General features: G+C 37.5%; 1 protein-coding gene across 1 annotated transcript in view; it reads left to right on the top strand.

The window, feature by feature from the left end:
• The window catches only part of HMCN1 (hemicentin 1), a 498146-nt gene that overhangs the window by 214669 nt on the left and 268187 nt on the right, over positions 1-15290 (top strand). Inside the window, exon 11 of the mRNA XM_045983171.1 lies at positions 5164-5439. Coding sequence (XP_045839127.1) covers positions 5164-5439 — 276 coding nt within the window. The remainder of the gene's footprint in view (positions 1-5163; positions 5440-15290) is intronic.

Raw genomic sequence — 15290 nt, 5'->3', positions numbered from 1 at the left:
GAGATCACAAGTAAGCAGAGAGGCGGGCGGCGGAGGGGGGAAGCAGGCTCCTTGCCGAGCAGAGAGCCCAATGCGGGGCTTGATCCCAGAACCCTGGGATCATGACTGGAGCCGGAGGCAGAGGCTTTAACCCACTGAGCCACCCAGGTGCCCCAAGACTATCATGTTTAACTAATGATCAGGATTTAAGCCACTTACCATAAATCTAGAATTTACTGGGAAGTTTGTTTCAATTGAATTATTTTCTACCTGCCATAGATTAGTGTTGCTCTGTGTTTAATAGTAACCCTGTTCTGACCTAAATGTAGCTACTGAGTTTTATAACAATATCTGTATCTGCTTTTAGTACCAATGTGCCTTTTCTTCAGATAATTAAAGGCAAAAGAAACTGTAAAATTGTAGAGCTGCTTAGAAGTCTAGGATTTATGTTTGTTATCAGTAAGTCCAAACTGAACTTTAAGACAAAGGCATGCAAGCATGTTCTTCTTGGAGTAAATTTATTTGTATTCTCTTATTCTTAGAAAAATAAAGTTTGTCTTCTGAAACAATTTCGTTGACATGCATCATAAACTATTCATTTTTTTCATCTCCAGTAATATGAAAAGCATTGGCATTGTGTCAACGTTCCTCAGCTTCTGAGAAAACAAACACTTGAGCACTTAGGTTTCCCCCACTCCTCCAGCAATATTAATTAAGGGAAAGTCAACAGGGAAGGAAGTTTGAGTGAGTGGATTTAAACATCTTGCATAAACAACTGGGAAGTGCCAGTACGAATTCGTGAACTGACTATTAAGAATTTGGCTCTGGGGTGTCAGTAAATTCCATATGCGTGTTGTGCACAGGACCCTCTACTTTTATTTGTGCCAGCCAGGCAGTGGTATCACTAGGAAATTACACTGTGCCCAAGCCTGTTTTCAGGACTTGTGTCCCATTTGGTAAATTATGAAAGAAGGAACAGGGAACACTGATGGTAATGGCAATGACTGTAACCACAGAAGTAACAAGAAAGTGCCCCTTTGGACTTGGAAATGAAGACATTTCCTTCGGGGCTCACCATTGCCTGAAACCTCCACTCACTTCTGAATTTCTCTTAGCCTGGGCTGAGAACCCAGCAGTTACTGACCAACTCCCTGGAATCACGTGCAAATTCACAGGATAGTTAGATCTTATATTTTGGAAAGGAGTGTTAGAAATCAAGGCGTTGTGGGTTAGTGATGTTCCTGTGTCACTGTGAACACTGATTTGTAAAGTCAAAGGGCACGCAAGAGTAGTTTAAAGAAAAGCTAAAGTTCTAGGGCACCTGGATGGCTCAATGGATTAAGCCTCTGCCTTTGGCTCAGGTCATGATCTCAGGGTCCTGGGATCAAGCCCTGCATCAGGCTTTCTGTTCAGTGGGGAGCCTGCTTCCCCTCTCTCTATGCCTGTCTCTATGCCTGTCTCTCTGCCTACTTGTGATCTTTCTGTCTCTGTCAAATAAATAAATGAAATCTTTTTTTTTAAAAAAGTTTAAAGAAAAGCTAAGGTTCTACCAATATGTTACCTCAATTTTTCTAGCATTTTCTTCTGGTTGACATGTTTAAGATTTTTGGTTCATTTGAAATGTTGATTATTGAATGTTTTAAAAGCAAAGTGAGTGTGAAAAGCCTTGTACTTCTTCTACTGCATATAGCCACATAGAAACAAATGGATAGGGTTGCAGAAGCATGAAAAGTTCATTCTTTTCAAGTGACATTTAGTAATTCAGTTTGGAATTGTTACAAAGTTACATTAACTTACTGAATTTCTTTCTTAACACAATGGCCCTCCCCCAATGCACACTCTCAGGGTACTATAATTCTGGGTTTAAGTAAAATACCAAGAACAAAGAAGACTTGTCAGGGGCATGTCAGTGACAGGTAATCTTAAGTTACAATTATAGGACATTGTTTTAGAACAGGATAAGACTTGGAAACAATCTTAGACCACCTCATCATTTCGTAGGTAAGGAAACTGAAGCCCAGAACAGGCAAGTGACCCATTATGGTCACAAGGATAGGGAGTGAGAAGATTCCTGCACTCTCTTCCAGCAATCTTTACCTAATGCCACAAGGCCTATACTTGTCATTCTTCTTCCAGTTTTGAGGCTTTGAGTTTCCATCTCTGGTTCTATTATTCTAGCCTCAGACTAGCCTAGTCATCCATCCCTTTCACTTAGGAAGGGCTGACTTCAAGCACCAGGCCAGGTGTTCTGTTATCTTGGCCTCCCTCATCATTTCCTCCAACCTCACCGAATTTATTCATGCATGTGTAAATATTTCCGTGTGTATAATACTTATTATCTCTAGCTATTTATGCAGCAATGAAATTATATGTCATTATTTCAAATCCCACCTGTTATGTTATTAGAAAGCTGGCATTTTACCTATTTGGATTTATGTCTGAAGAGGGATTAGACAGTGAGCCAGGGCTTGTATGCAAGAGGGTTATTGGGGAATTTTCCAGGAAAAAGCTGGTTGTGGAGCCAGCTTAGGGTTTTCTCTCTGTAAGGAAGTTAACAGAAGTGGAATAAGTTAAACTGTAGTCACTACTAGGACCTTAGCTGACCCACAGGGAATTCTGGAGCTGTCATGGCCCTGAATTGAGGCAAGACAGCTGATCCTTTGCTTCCTCATGAAGTGGTCCCTGGATGTGGGCTACCCTGGACAGGGGGGTCTTACCCTGAGCAGATTAGCGGCCTTGGCTATGAGCTATATGTAGCCAGCAAGCATAGCAGCCGGGAAATGAGTGCCTTGGTCCTTAAGAGGGATGTAGGCATGTGCCCAGCATACCCAACATGCCTAAAGTGAGATTTCCCATTTTCTAAAAATCCCCCCCAAAATACCTAGTCTAGTTGAAGAACTTTGTTTCAGAAGAACAAAAAAAAAAAAAAAAAAAAAGAAAAAAGAAAACCATACAAAGCATAGTGTGGCCTTCTGGAAGATATTGATAGACTGTGAACACACACCATGAGCTACCACTTTCAGGCCCTTGGTGGCCTATGCCACCTTGTATGTTAGAATCGTAAAGCATTAGCACTAGAAAGGGTCTTTAAGATAACCTAATTTAATTGGGTGCCTGGGTGGCTCAGTCAGGTAAGCATCCTACTTTCAGTTTTGGCTCACGTCATGATCTCAGGGTTGTGAGATTAAGCCTCGCATTGAGCCTGGCACTGGGCTCCGTGCTGGTTGTGGAGCCAGCTTAGGATTTTCTCTCTGCCCACTGCACACCCCCCATCCCTACTGTCTCCCTCCCTTAAAAAAAAAAAAAAAAAAAAGATAAACTAATTTAATGATCAACTTCTCTAAGGTCACACACCTAGAGACAGAACTAGGCAGCCTATAGTGGCCAGATTCGGCAAATAAAAACCTGGAATGCCCAGGTAAATTCGATTTTCATATAAGTGTCTGAAATAATTTCATGAGACCTATGTATACTAAATTTTTTTTTAAGATTTTATTTATTTATTTGACAGAGAGAAAGATCACAAGTAGGCAGAGAGGCAGGCAGAGAGAGAGAAACAGGCTTCTTGCTCAGCAGAGAACCCGATGCGGGGCTCGATCCCAGGACCCTGAGACCATGACCTGAGCCAAAGGCAGAGGCTTAACCCACTGAACCACCCAGGTGCCCCTGTATACTAAAATATTATTTGATTGTTTATCTGAAATTTAAATTTAACAAAGCATCTCATATTTTCTGTGTCAAGCCTAGCTAGACTCCAGAACTTTCTAACTTTGTCATGTACTCTTTCTACTTGATTTGCAAGCCATTTTCATAAAATATTTCAAAAACATAGCAAAATGATAAAATTTTGTTTTTTAAATAATGATTTAAAATAGCATCTATAAAAATAAATAAAATAGCATCTACTCTTCTAAAAATCTTTGGGAAACAAGGATAAATACAAAGAAAAATATAGAAAATATACACATGTCTATCCCTCAGAGATTACCCCTATGGTTTTATCATATTGCTCCCAGGTTTTCTCTAGGTTTCTGATACATCTGCACTTATAAATAGTTTTCAGTAAAGGAGAATAAAATTTGATCTTGAATATCAGATACTCTTTCCTATTTAAACTAAAACAGGCCCGTGGGTTTCCAGCGAGCATAGCTCAGCACAGTTTTTATTACTGTATTACTGCTGAATAGTGGCTTGCTACAGCACTTGGGCAGAGTGTCCTTTAGAGGAGCATTTGTATTCATTCTCAAACCTAACTAGAGTGATATGTGATTCTCTCTAGAATGTTGGCTAAATATTTAACCAGTAAATGGGTTTTAACCACATCTGAAATGTGCATGCATTACTCAATACCTTTTGGGTGCATGGCTTTATGTGTACAATTTTATTAAAGGTCTATGCCTACTCTTAACTTGACTTTCTTAAATCAAGACATTCCTCATGCCTCTGGGGAAATATTTGTCATACACTGCTGTTCTACTGTGTCTTCTTAATGAGACTGTAACTCTCCTTAAAGCTAATGCTATCATATTTAGTATACTATTGCCTACCATACTTTGTGTCCTCTTTTCTTTAAAACACTAAGTAGTTTTAAATTTAAAAAAAATCCATAAATGCTACTTTCTTCAAAACTCAGACAAAAATTTGTTTCACACTATAATCCGAAATTAGTCTAATTATATCCTTTTGCCATGCCTTTTTGATTTTCACATCTATAATTTACAAATTTAGACTTGGGTATGCTTTGATGTAAAAGAGCACGACTTTTTTCTTTTTACATTGAGGACTAAAGGAACTAAAAACACATTCTTTGCATGGTGTCTTCAGGTTATAAGTACCCTGTGCTATTGCTCACTTTTATAGTAAGGTGTTTTAAAATTTAATTTAAAATTTAAATTAGAGAACATTCAAGTCTTCAATTAAAGGCATACACTTATAACTACAGTATTTGGCAAATGTGATAAAAATTAGATTTTTTTTTTACAACATGCACTGCTTTTTAAGAATCTTTTGATTAAATGATAATTTTCTTCAGATCATAGGCATATGTATTAATGAATACATTCTCTTGTACTGCATCTTCCCTATAAGATTTTCAATACATACTCATTAAATTTTTAAACCACATCTGTAAGTGAGGAAAATGCCTGTTAGGTCTCTTGATTTGAATGTTTTCATTTCACACAGAGCCCCCTCCAGTCATCCAAGTGCCTGATAATGTTACAGTCCCTCCTGGAGAAAGAGCAGTTTTGACATGTCTCGTCCTCAGTGCAGTGGATTACAATCTCACCTGGCAGAGGAATGACAGAGATGCCCGACAGGCAGACCCAGCGAGAATGAGGGTCTTGGCTAACCTCTCCTTGGAGCTAAGGAATGTGAAGTTCAGCGACGCTGGGGAGTATCTCTGTGTGGCTTCCAATGAAGGAGGATCGTCAGCTGCTTCCGTTTTCCTCACAGTGCAAGGTATGTGCATACGGTAACTTCAGAATTATGGTGTCTTCCTCCTCTTTCTTTAAACTTTATTCCCTTATGTTGACTATCTGAGAATGATAGTTTCTACCCAAACAACTACTGTTTTGAATGATGGAGGCCTTATGGATCTTAAATAGTCTAAATTTGGCTAAACTGGAAACTAAAACTTCACTAAGAAATAGGTGTCTTTTTTTTTTTTAAGATTTTATTTATTTATTTGACAGAGAGAGAGAGAGATCACAAGAAGGCAGAGAGGCAGGCGGGGGGCGGGGGAGGGGGAAGCAGGCTCCCTACCGAGCAGAGAGCCCGATGCAGGGCTCGATGCGGGGCTTGATCCCAGGGTTCCCTGGGATCATGACTGGAGCCGAAGGCAGAGGCTTTAACCCACTGAGTCACCCAGGCGCCCCAGAAATAGGTGGCTTTTTAAGATAAACACAGCTAGTCCTTTTAAGAGACTTTTATTTTGAGACTATAAATAGAAATTGTCTCTGGATCATTTTATAGTTTTAAATTCTTCAGTCTGTCATGTGGATATTTTTAAAAAATTCTAATTGTTTTAAGAATTGGTTAAAAAAAATCCTTCCCGATTTGAGTATTATACTATTTCTGGTGTAACTAATTTACTTTTACTTATTTTTTCTGTTTAAAGATTTTGTTTGTTTATTTTAGAGAGTGGGGGTAGGGGCAGAGGGGGAGAGAATCTCAAACAGACTCCTCGCTGAGCATGGAGTGCAGTGGAAGGCAATAATTTTACAACCCTGAGATCACGACCTGAGCCGAAATCAAGAGCGGAACGCTTAACCTACTGAATCACCCAGGCGCCCCCTACTTTTAATTTTTTAATTAAAGTTTAAGATTTTTCTCATCGTGAAATTTTATTAAATTTTACCACGGTTGTTTTTATCTTATTTATCTTATACACAAAGTGCGTACTGACAATAAACTAATGGTAAGCCAGTCTTTAATTATGTCTTTATAGACTAAAGGTCTAGATAGCTGAAAATAGTGTGTTAACAATGTGGTTTACTGGCTACAAGTATATATATTCTTCAGGAGGATTAAATGAAGATCAAGAACTGTTCCAAAGTATCTCTTTCAATAGAATCACATTTGGCTTCTAAATGTCTAGACCAGCTGAGAGCCTTAATGTAATGAATAAGTTACTCTTGGCAGTTTTATGCTCTTAAGTTGAAAGATTCAGTTGCTGCCTCAACAGAATATTTCATTTCAAATCCTTGATGTGGGATCCTGATTACTTTGGGATTGTGTCTGGCTATTTGGTTATAGTATTAGGAACAACTTTATAACATGCCTGAAGTAATAATCTCAGATGATTTTTTAACAAAGTTATCTAACAGAATGACCGTTGCATCTCGAGGCTAGCCCTGAGATCGTTATTAATGGCAGAAAGGTGAAACTACCATGAGAATTAACAAAATTATTCTAGTTTCTCGCCAGTAGTTGAGATATGTTCTGCAGTCCAAATGTGTGTCTTTTGTTGGTCGATCTGGTGAATCCTCTAGGGAAACATTGCTTTTGTAAACGGCTCACTCCATTTCCACATGGTAAACTGCTTAGATAATTAGAGTCTCTCCAAGTGGTAACTTGAGTTAACCAGAATTTTGAGACTGTTTTTACAGATAGAATAAAATGCTAATGGACTTCTGATATTCGATCTTGGTTCTTTACTTGAAGTCCCTTAGAATGGGATTGTAAAAGCCTTCCTAATTTCCCCAGGTTAACTTTCAGTGCATTCGTATTCAATTTAGTCAATTAGAGCAGTAATTCTCAAACTCTCAAACTTTCATGGATAAAGAATTATCCAAGGAACTTATTAAAAAGCAGATTTCTAACTTCATGTCTAGAAATTCTGATTTCGTAGGCCTGGTGTTTGGGCCCGAGAATCTGCATTTATAAAAGACTTCTCAGATAGTTTCATGGATAAGGTTTTCTAAAATAACATTTGAATCTATTCTACAGAATGAATCCTATGATTTAGAAAGGTGTGTCTTTAAAAGAAGCCCTTGACTCTTTTCTTTCTGGCAAAATAGAGTCATTATTATCCAGTGATTTAAATAAGTGCTGAGGTAAAATATTTACACAAAGATATAATACACAAAACATAAACACAAAAGACATACAACATTACCTGATTACTGGCCAGTATGTATAATCTCTAGTGGTATAAACCTATTTAGAGGTGTTATTTTATGGCCTATCTAGCTGGTCTTGCATTTGAGGGATGGAATGTGACAAAAAATGATATTTTAAAAATCTAACAAAATCATAGTCTAGTATTAATGACATTTGTCTAATAAAAAATGAGAGCTCTAGCTAATTGTAGCCATCTGAATGCATTATTTTACTATTGAATGTACCATTGCAAAGCTATGGATAGTTGATGAAATAAACTACCTTACCTAGGGTTGTAATTTATGAGAATTAGAGATGCTTGTCAACTATTGACATTGGATCTAAAATTATGAATTAATTTCATTTATGTGCAGTAAAATGTTTTTAAAAGCAGAAATAGAAAACAGTTCCAGAAAACATGAAGGTAAAATAGTTACTTACATTGAATACATACTTTAAGAATAAATTTCTTGCTTATATGGGAATCAGTAGCTTAATTCATAGCCTCATTTACATTTCTTTACGTCCACGTGTCTGTTTGGAAACTACTGCTCTCTGGAACAATCTAAACAGTTAAACATACATACTTTACAAAGTTTAGGTAGTAGTTTTAATATATAATTAGCAAGAATTCTCTGGTTTAAAATAGCATGACTGTAGCTGCTGCAACCTCTCCTCGTCTAACAGTAAAATTAAAATAAAGTAAAATAAAGACCTCAAAAAGACAAAACTGAAGAATACCAAAACCCAGTGGCAATGGACAGTGGCAAAAATTTTAGGAGGAATTTTATAGCTATTGTATATAAAGATTTTTATTTGTTTATATACATATGTATATATGATGTAAATAAACATATGTAATGTTCATATTTTAAGGTCAGTGGAATGAAAATCTCAAGCAATGATCTACCTTTTTTATGTTCCCATGAAAGCTGGGAAGATGTATCTCTGTCCTTCTGTTTCATACTTTGCTCCAAAAAGAAAATATTATCTTTAAGAAGCCATAATGCCATCTCCTCACACATATTAATAGTGATAACCAAACAAAATGAAAATGTAGGACAGGAAGTAGGCAGGCTAACTGAACATAATAATAAAAAATAAAAGGCAGTGGTGCCTGGGTGGCTCAGTGGGTTACAGCCTCTGCCTTTGGCTCAGGTCACGATCCCAGGGTCCAGGGATCGAGCCCCGTATCGGGCTCTCTGCTCAGCGGGGAGCTTCTTCCTCTCTCTGCCTGCCTCTCTGCCTACTTGTGATCTCTGTCTGTCAAATAAATAAATAAAATCTTTAAAAAAAATAAAATGCAAATACACAGCGAGAGAGAGAGAGAAAGTAGACAGGCAAGCTGGACCCATGTAGAGAACTGTAACCTGGATATATGTTTCTCTCTAAATGAAAATATTTGGAAACAGGGGAAACATGGATAGGGGTATCAACTAGGGATTTTTTTTTCTTAAAGTTTTTATTTATTTATTTGATAGAGAGATCACAAGTAGGCAGAGAGACAGGCAGAGAGAGAGGGGGAAGCAGGCTCCCCGCTGAGCTGAGAGCCAGATATGGGGCTCGATCCCAGCACCAAAGGCAGAGGCTTTAACCCACTGAGCCATCCAGGTGCCCCTCAACTAGGGATTTTAGAGAGAGATGGTAGCAGAGGGGAGCATCATAGTCGCAGCCAGAAGAACAGATGAGAACTGTGCAAAAAGCTGTGCACATTAGACTAACTCAACTGCAGAACTGCAAAGTCAGTTTGACTAGAACAGAAGTAGGCAAATAATCAAGCTAGGTCAGACCAAACACTTTGTTGACAGACACTGGGTCTGGATTTGATGTCACCTAATTTGAGGATGAATAAACAGAAAATTATCAACACAAAACAAAACAGGAAAAAAAATAATAAAGCATTGGACCTAAGAAAAAGATACTGGGGAACAAAACAAGGAGAGATAGCCTTAGATGTTTCTGAAGGCAGTTTATTCGAAAGACTGGGGAAAAAAATGTTTAGCGTCACCAATGTCTTTCTAAAGACCTATCCTCCTTTGAGCAGGAGTATATATTGATAAAGGAGACACTGACTGAGGTGACAGGACAACTACCAGTGTGATGGAATAAGAAAGGCTTTGGTGTTAAAACACAATAATATAATGCAAAATGGAATTGGAGGGACTAAAAAACAGAGATTATATTCCATGAAAGTAAAATAATGGACATGGTTCACAAATTTGAGAAGTTCTTTCAGAACATTGAGGAAAAGAGCTAAGAATGAATAATATGCTTGTTTTTATTAAACAGAGATTAAAAATCAGAGACTGGAACTTGGAACTTCAAGATTTCTAAGTACATGGCATATATACGTACATAACAAAGGCAAGTGAAACGAAAGATAGGAAAAGATATAGTTGAAGAAAATTATCCTAGGGAGGAAAACAAAAATTGTCCAGGGTGAGCAAATCAAGCAAGGTCAATGAAGAGAGAACTTCATCTAGACACATCCTGGCTGAAATTTCAAATTATTAGTATGAGGGAAAAAAACTCCACAAGCATATATTCAGACTAAACCAATATCTTGTAAAGTGAACAGTAAAATCAGACCAGCGACAGACTTCGTAGATATGCTAAAGTCTAGAACATAATTGCAATGAATATTTTTCATTATTTTGGTTCTTAGGGTCTGAACGTGGGAAAAAATGATTTGGGAAAAAATTCTTTATTATCTTAGTGGGAAGCAGAAAGGCAGGTAAAATCAGATAATTCCTTTCCCTGTCCTAGAATCAGCTGCTCCAGTGATCCCAGGGGGACTTTTAGCTCTTGCTTGGACCATGGGCACTTAAATAACTTCAATTCTGGCAGTATCATGAAATTTTGAGTATAGTAGTTGCCGAAGCAAATGTTCTTGAGGCCCTTTTCCATCATTCTCATTTCCCTTAGTGCCATTAGGCTCATTATCAATTTACCAGAAGAGCCTTGAGAAAAAACATGGATCCTAAAAATGATGCCTATTTGAATTAGTCACATAATGAGCATGCGAGAATGTGAATGGGTTGATATGCTTCTTTCATTATGACAGTTCCTCACTGTGGAGATAATGGTATAATTAGACACGGGAAATTCTTCCGAAAGGGGCTTCCCTCAAGACTCAGAAGTCTGGCTAGTCATACATATAAACAAACAAATCAAAGCCACCCACAGTTAAGCCAGGAAGGGTGGAAAAACCCAACTGATTGATAGAGACAAAAATGTGAATATGAGACTGACCACTGCTTCTTTGGAGGCAATGGAATTGTAAATGACCTTCTTACTTATGTTCTTCTGTACTTAAAAAAAAAAGTATTTAATAGTAATACAATATTTTAAAACTTTATGTAAATAGGATTTAAAAATTTGGGGGCGTACCCACATTACTTTTATTGAGGGATTTAACTGTGTATGGGTAATATATTTTCTTTCTTTGCTAAATTTTCCATAAATTTTCTTTATCACTTTTATATTTAAAATAATTAAGATATAATTAAGATAGTTAACAAGAGTATAATAATAAAGAATAATTAAAATAAATTAAGAAATAATGCCTTTCAAAGTATCAAGTTAGAACTTTTATCTATATGCAAATTCATATTTGAAAGCTTAAGGGTCTGGAAATTTATAGAACTATGTTACACAATAAGCTGTTTTAAATCCTTTCTGAAGCAGGAGTATGGGTGGCTCAGTCGGTTAAGCATCTATCTGACTCTTGATTTTGGCTCAGATCATGATCTCAGTATTGTGAGATCAAGCCCCACTTCGGGCTCCTGCTGGATGTGGAGCCTGTCTCTCTCCCTCTCCACCTGCCCCTCCTTCCCCTTGTGTGCAAGTACACACACACTCTCTCTCTCTCTCTCTCTCAAAAATAAAATAATTCTTTCTGAGGCAAAATGCGGCCAAGCAAAAGGAATGAATGCAGAATTTCAGTCAATAGTCACATTAGGTTTCCTATTCTGAGTAGTCCAAAGAGCCATGATAATCTCTTCAGTTTTTCCCCTTGCAAGATTTGCAAAGAAATAAATTGTGATTTATAGAAGTCCACATCTATGTTGGAATAATGAAAACTGCTTTTTATTAGCTCATCTCTTTTCCTGGACGTTTTGATACATTGGAGTCTTGCTAGTCAAGCTGCTTGTTTTTGGAAGTTGACCTAAAACTTGTATATGTCTGTTTTGTATACGAGTGCCATTTGTGGATTTCATTTAGATGAGATGAAACCATACGCTTAAAATGAAAACTGTCAAATCTTACTTGCGGTCAAAAGTTAACTGTATTCATTATCTTGGTTGTTCGATGTCCGAGTATGAATCAGCACAAATGAATAAACTGCTTTGTTAAAATACTGGATTTTGTTGCCTTCTATATTATGGATTTAATAAGGAGTGCATTGGAGGCTTTTGGATTTGACAAAAAATAATCTATTGAAGTTTTGTATCAAGTATTCACTGCAGTGACATCCAAGGAATATACAGTTTTCCAGTGACATATTTGCTTTCCTATTTCTTCCTATGGTGACTATAACTTTATGAAGAGAAAAGTTTAGTGTTTACTTAATCTAATGAGTGTATTCTAATGACTCCATGGTTAGGGGCAAACTTCTGTTATAACACAATCCAATTCTAATCAATAAAATATATAGATCCCCCTTGACTTACGATGGGGTTATGTGACCCCTACTGGCTTGCCCTAGGCTACTAAGCCAACAAGTGACAAAGCCCAGATTTGAACTGTGTCTTTCCATTGTTCTACACTGAATACAGAAATGCCTATGCATGCTATTAGCAGGATTCAGATACAAGTATAAAAAGATTAAATAAAGGGTTCTTGGGTACGGATAGAAAAGTGAGAGTACTGATTTTTTTTTTTTTTAAATAGGAAAGTTACAAATGTCTGCAAGTTTCTGTGGCAAGGGTTAAAAATCTCTGGAAATTTCAGGACTGTGTACAACATTGATTTAGAGAAATCAGTGCTTAATTTTAATTCCTTACTCCTCCCTACTCCTTCCGTCTCTGGTGCTTTTATATAGCAGACCAGGTAGGTCACAACTGTTTGGTAAATCCTTTGCCCTAAGTTCTGGTAGAGTAGCTGTTAAGGAGCAGTCTAGAGGCGAGAGAGAACTATAAATATGCCCCAAAACAAGCACAGAGAGAGAATGTGAGATGACTAGACTATAAGCTCCATGAAGGCAAGACCCAGCTTTCTTCAGTTTTGAGTCTTTAGTCCCCGACGCTATAATTAGCACCTAGTATCATATGCGTGCCTATCTGTGGGAAGTCTGAATGAGAAGCAGAATGTTTACATGGGGTCACTTTGGCCAAGTCTGAAAAATATTTATGTAATAACACATACTAAGAAATTATTTGATTTAATTTCCCCCTAAACATTGATTAATGTTTGTTATTTTATAAGTTAATTACCCAATTAAAAAATAAGTTACGTTGTACAGATTAGATTTTGTAATACAGGGAAAACATAGTAACTTGCTATTTTTTAGGTGTGAAGAAAGGGCTGTGATATTTGATTATTATGAATAAAAGTTGAATTAGCTCCTAGTACTTACTGCTTTGTCTACACAAAGATAGAGGTCAGGAGCATTTGGTTTAGAGTGCAGAACTGAAGGGTAAACATTATGATGCCTGAATCTTCTTTTTTGGTACATCCTATAGCACTATCCATATAATACTAAGTCACAGGTATACTTTTCCCCATAATAATGAAACAAATATGGAAACACATGAAGTGTCTTGACTAAAAATAGTGGTCTACCAGGGTCTGGGCTGGTGTCTTGTTTGTACATTTGTTAATACTTTTTTATTAATTCATTCATGTATTCACCAAAACGTTAAATGAAGATATTGTGCTCCTTGTTGAGAATATAAATGGGGATAAAACACCATCTTTCCCCTCAGTAAGTTTACAATATCAGAAAGGAAATAAGTAAATTAAGTGAGTAGATTATTTGTAACATAGAGTGATAAGTTCACCAGGGTACTATACCCAGGAGCTTTTATTCTGTCTCAGTGATGAGTCAATGCTGAGAAGGGCTTCAGACAGGAGATGGGGCCTGAGATATCCGGTGGAATATAAATCAGCATTACCCAGGTGGGAATCAGGAAAGACTTTCTAGATGGAAAAAATCATATGGGTCAAGCCACCAAAGAATGAGGACACTGCAATGTGGGCTTGTTGAGAGTAGAGGATCTAGCTGGGTTGGGACGTCTGTCCCCAGGATGGTGTGATTTTCTTTTTCTTGTCATGTTCAGTATCCTTTTCTTAGACAAGTAAAAGAATCATTCAGGTTTGTGGTTTTGTGATGTTGCCTCAGCAAAAAACAAAACAAACAAAAAAAAACACAAAAAGACCAAGGTACCCAAGGGGGAAATAGTGGTTTCAGTAATACTCTGTAGGGTTTAGGCTGGATAAGGAAAAAAGAGAAGGTTAAAGGCATGGTCTGATAGACTGGAATAAATAAGACGGGTCTGCAGAGTTTGGGCTATGATGAAGTCAAGGAAGGCAAGTATGGGAGTCAGGAAGTGACAGCTGGAAGGATGGGAGGTTCTGAACCTCAGATTGGACTTTGAAGGCTTCAGTCGCACTGTGCATTGCTTCCCTGATAAGATAACTAAGGTAGCAAATGAATTTGTCTAGCAACATAAATTAACTGCCAGATAAGTCTTTTCTTCAAGAAGTGCTATATAGGGATGCCTGGGTAGCTTAGTCATTGAGCATCTGCCTTCGGCTCAGGTCCTGGTCCCTGGTCTCTGCTTGGCAGGAGGCCTGCTTCTCCCTCTTCCACTCCCCCTACTTGTGTTCCTTCTCTTGCTGTGTATCTCTCTGTTAAATAAATAAACAAAATCTTTTTTTTTTAAGTGCTGCATAGGTCCATTTTTATGTGCTTTTGGTTTTGTAAGTGTTGTATATTTTATAAAATTATCCCCTTTTTGAGTACCATAACCCCTTTTTATTTTTTTATCTTTTTTAAAAAAAGATTTTTATTTTTATTTTGTTTTATTTATTTATTTGACAGATAGAGAAAGATCGTAAGTAAGAAGATCAGCAGGCAGAAAGAGAGAGAGAAGCAGGCTCTCTGCTGAGCAGGGAGTTCGATGCAGGGCTCAATCCCAGGACCCTGGAATCATGACCTGAGCCGAAGGCAGCCGCTTAACCAACTGAGCCGCCCAGGCGCCCCAACCCCTTTTTAAAAAAGGACTTTTTAGAGAATAGTTTCAGGTTCACAGCAAAATTGTGAGGAAGTTACAGAGATTGCTTATATACTCCCTGCCCCTGCATAAGTGCAGCTTCTGCCATTATCGACATCCCACACCAGAGTGATACATTTGTTACAGTTGAACTTGCATCGACACATCATAATCACCCAAAGTCCACAGTTTACATTAGGGTTCACTCTTGGTTTTATACAGTCTGTGGTTCTGGACTAATGTATCATGGCATGTATCCATTGTTATAGTTTCATACAGAGTCTATATTTGTACTACCCTAAAAAGCCTCTGCTCTATGCCCATTCATCTCTCCTTTTCATCCCCCAACCCCTAGAAAACCACTGATCTTTTTATTGTCTCCATAGTTTTGCCATTTCTGAAATGTCTTATAATTGGAATCATACGGTAACTAGCCTTTTCAAATTGGCTTCTTTGACTTGGCATTTAAGGTTCCTCCAGGCCTTCATCATA

This window comes from Meles meles, chromosome 17, assembly GCF_922984935.1.
Source record: "Meles meles chromosome 17, mMelMel3.1 paternal haplotype, whole genome shotgun sequence".
NCBI lineage: Eukaryota > Metazoa > Chordata > Mammalia > Carnivora > Mustelidae > Meles > Meles meles.
This window is presented reverse-complemented; position numbering and strand designations above follow the sequence as displayed.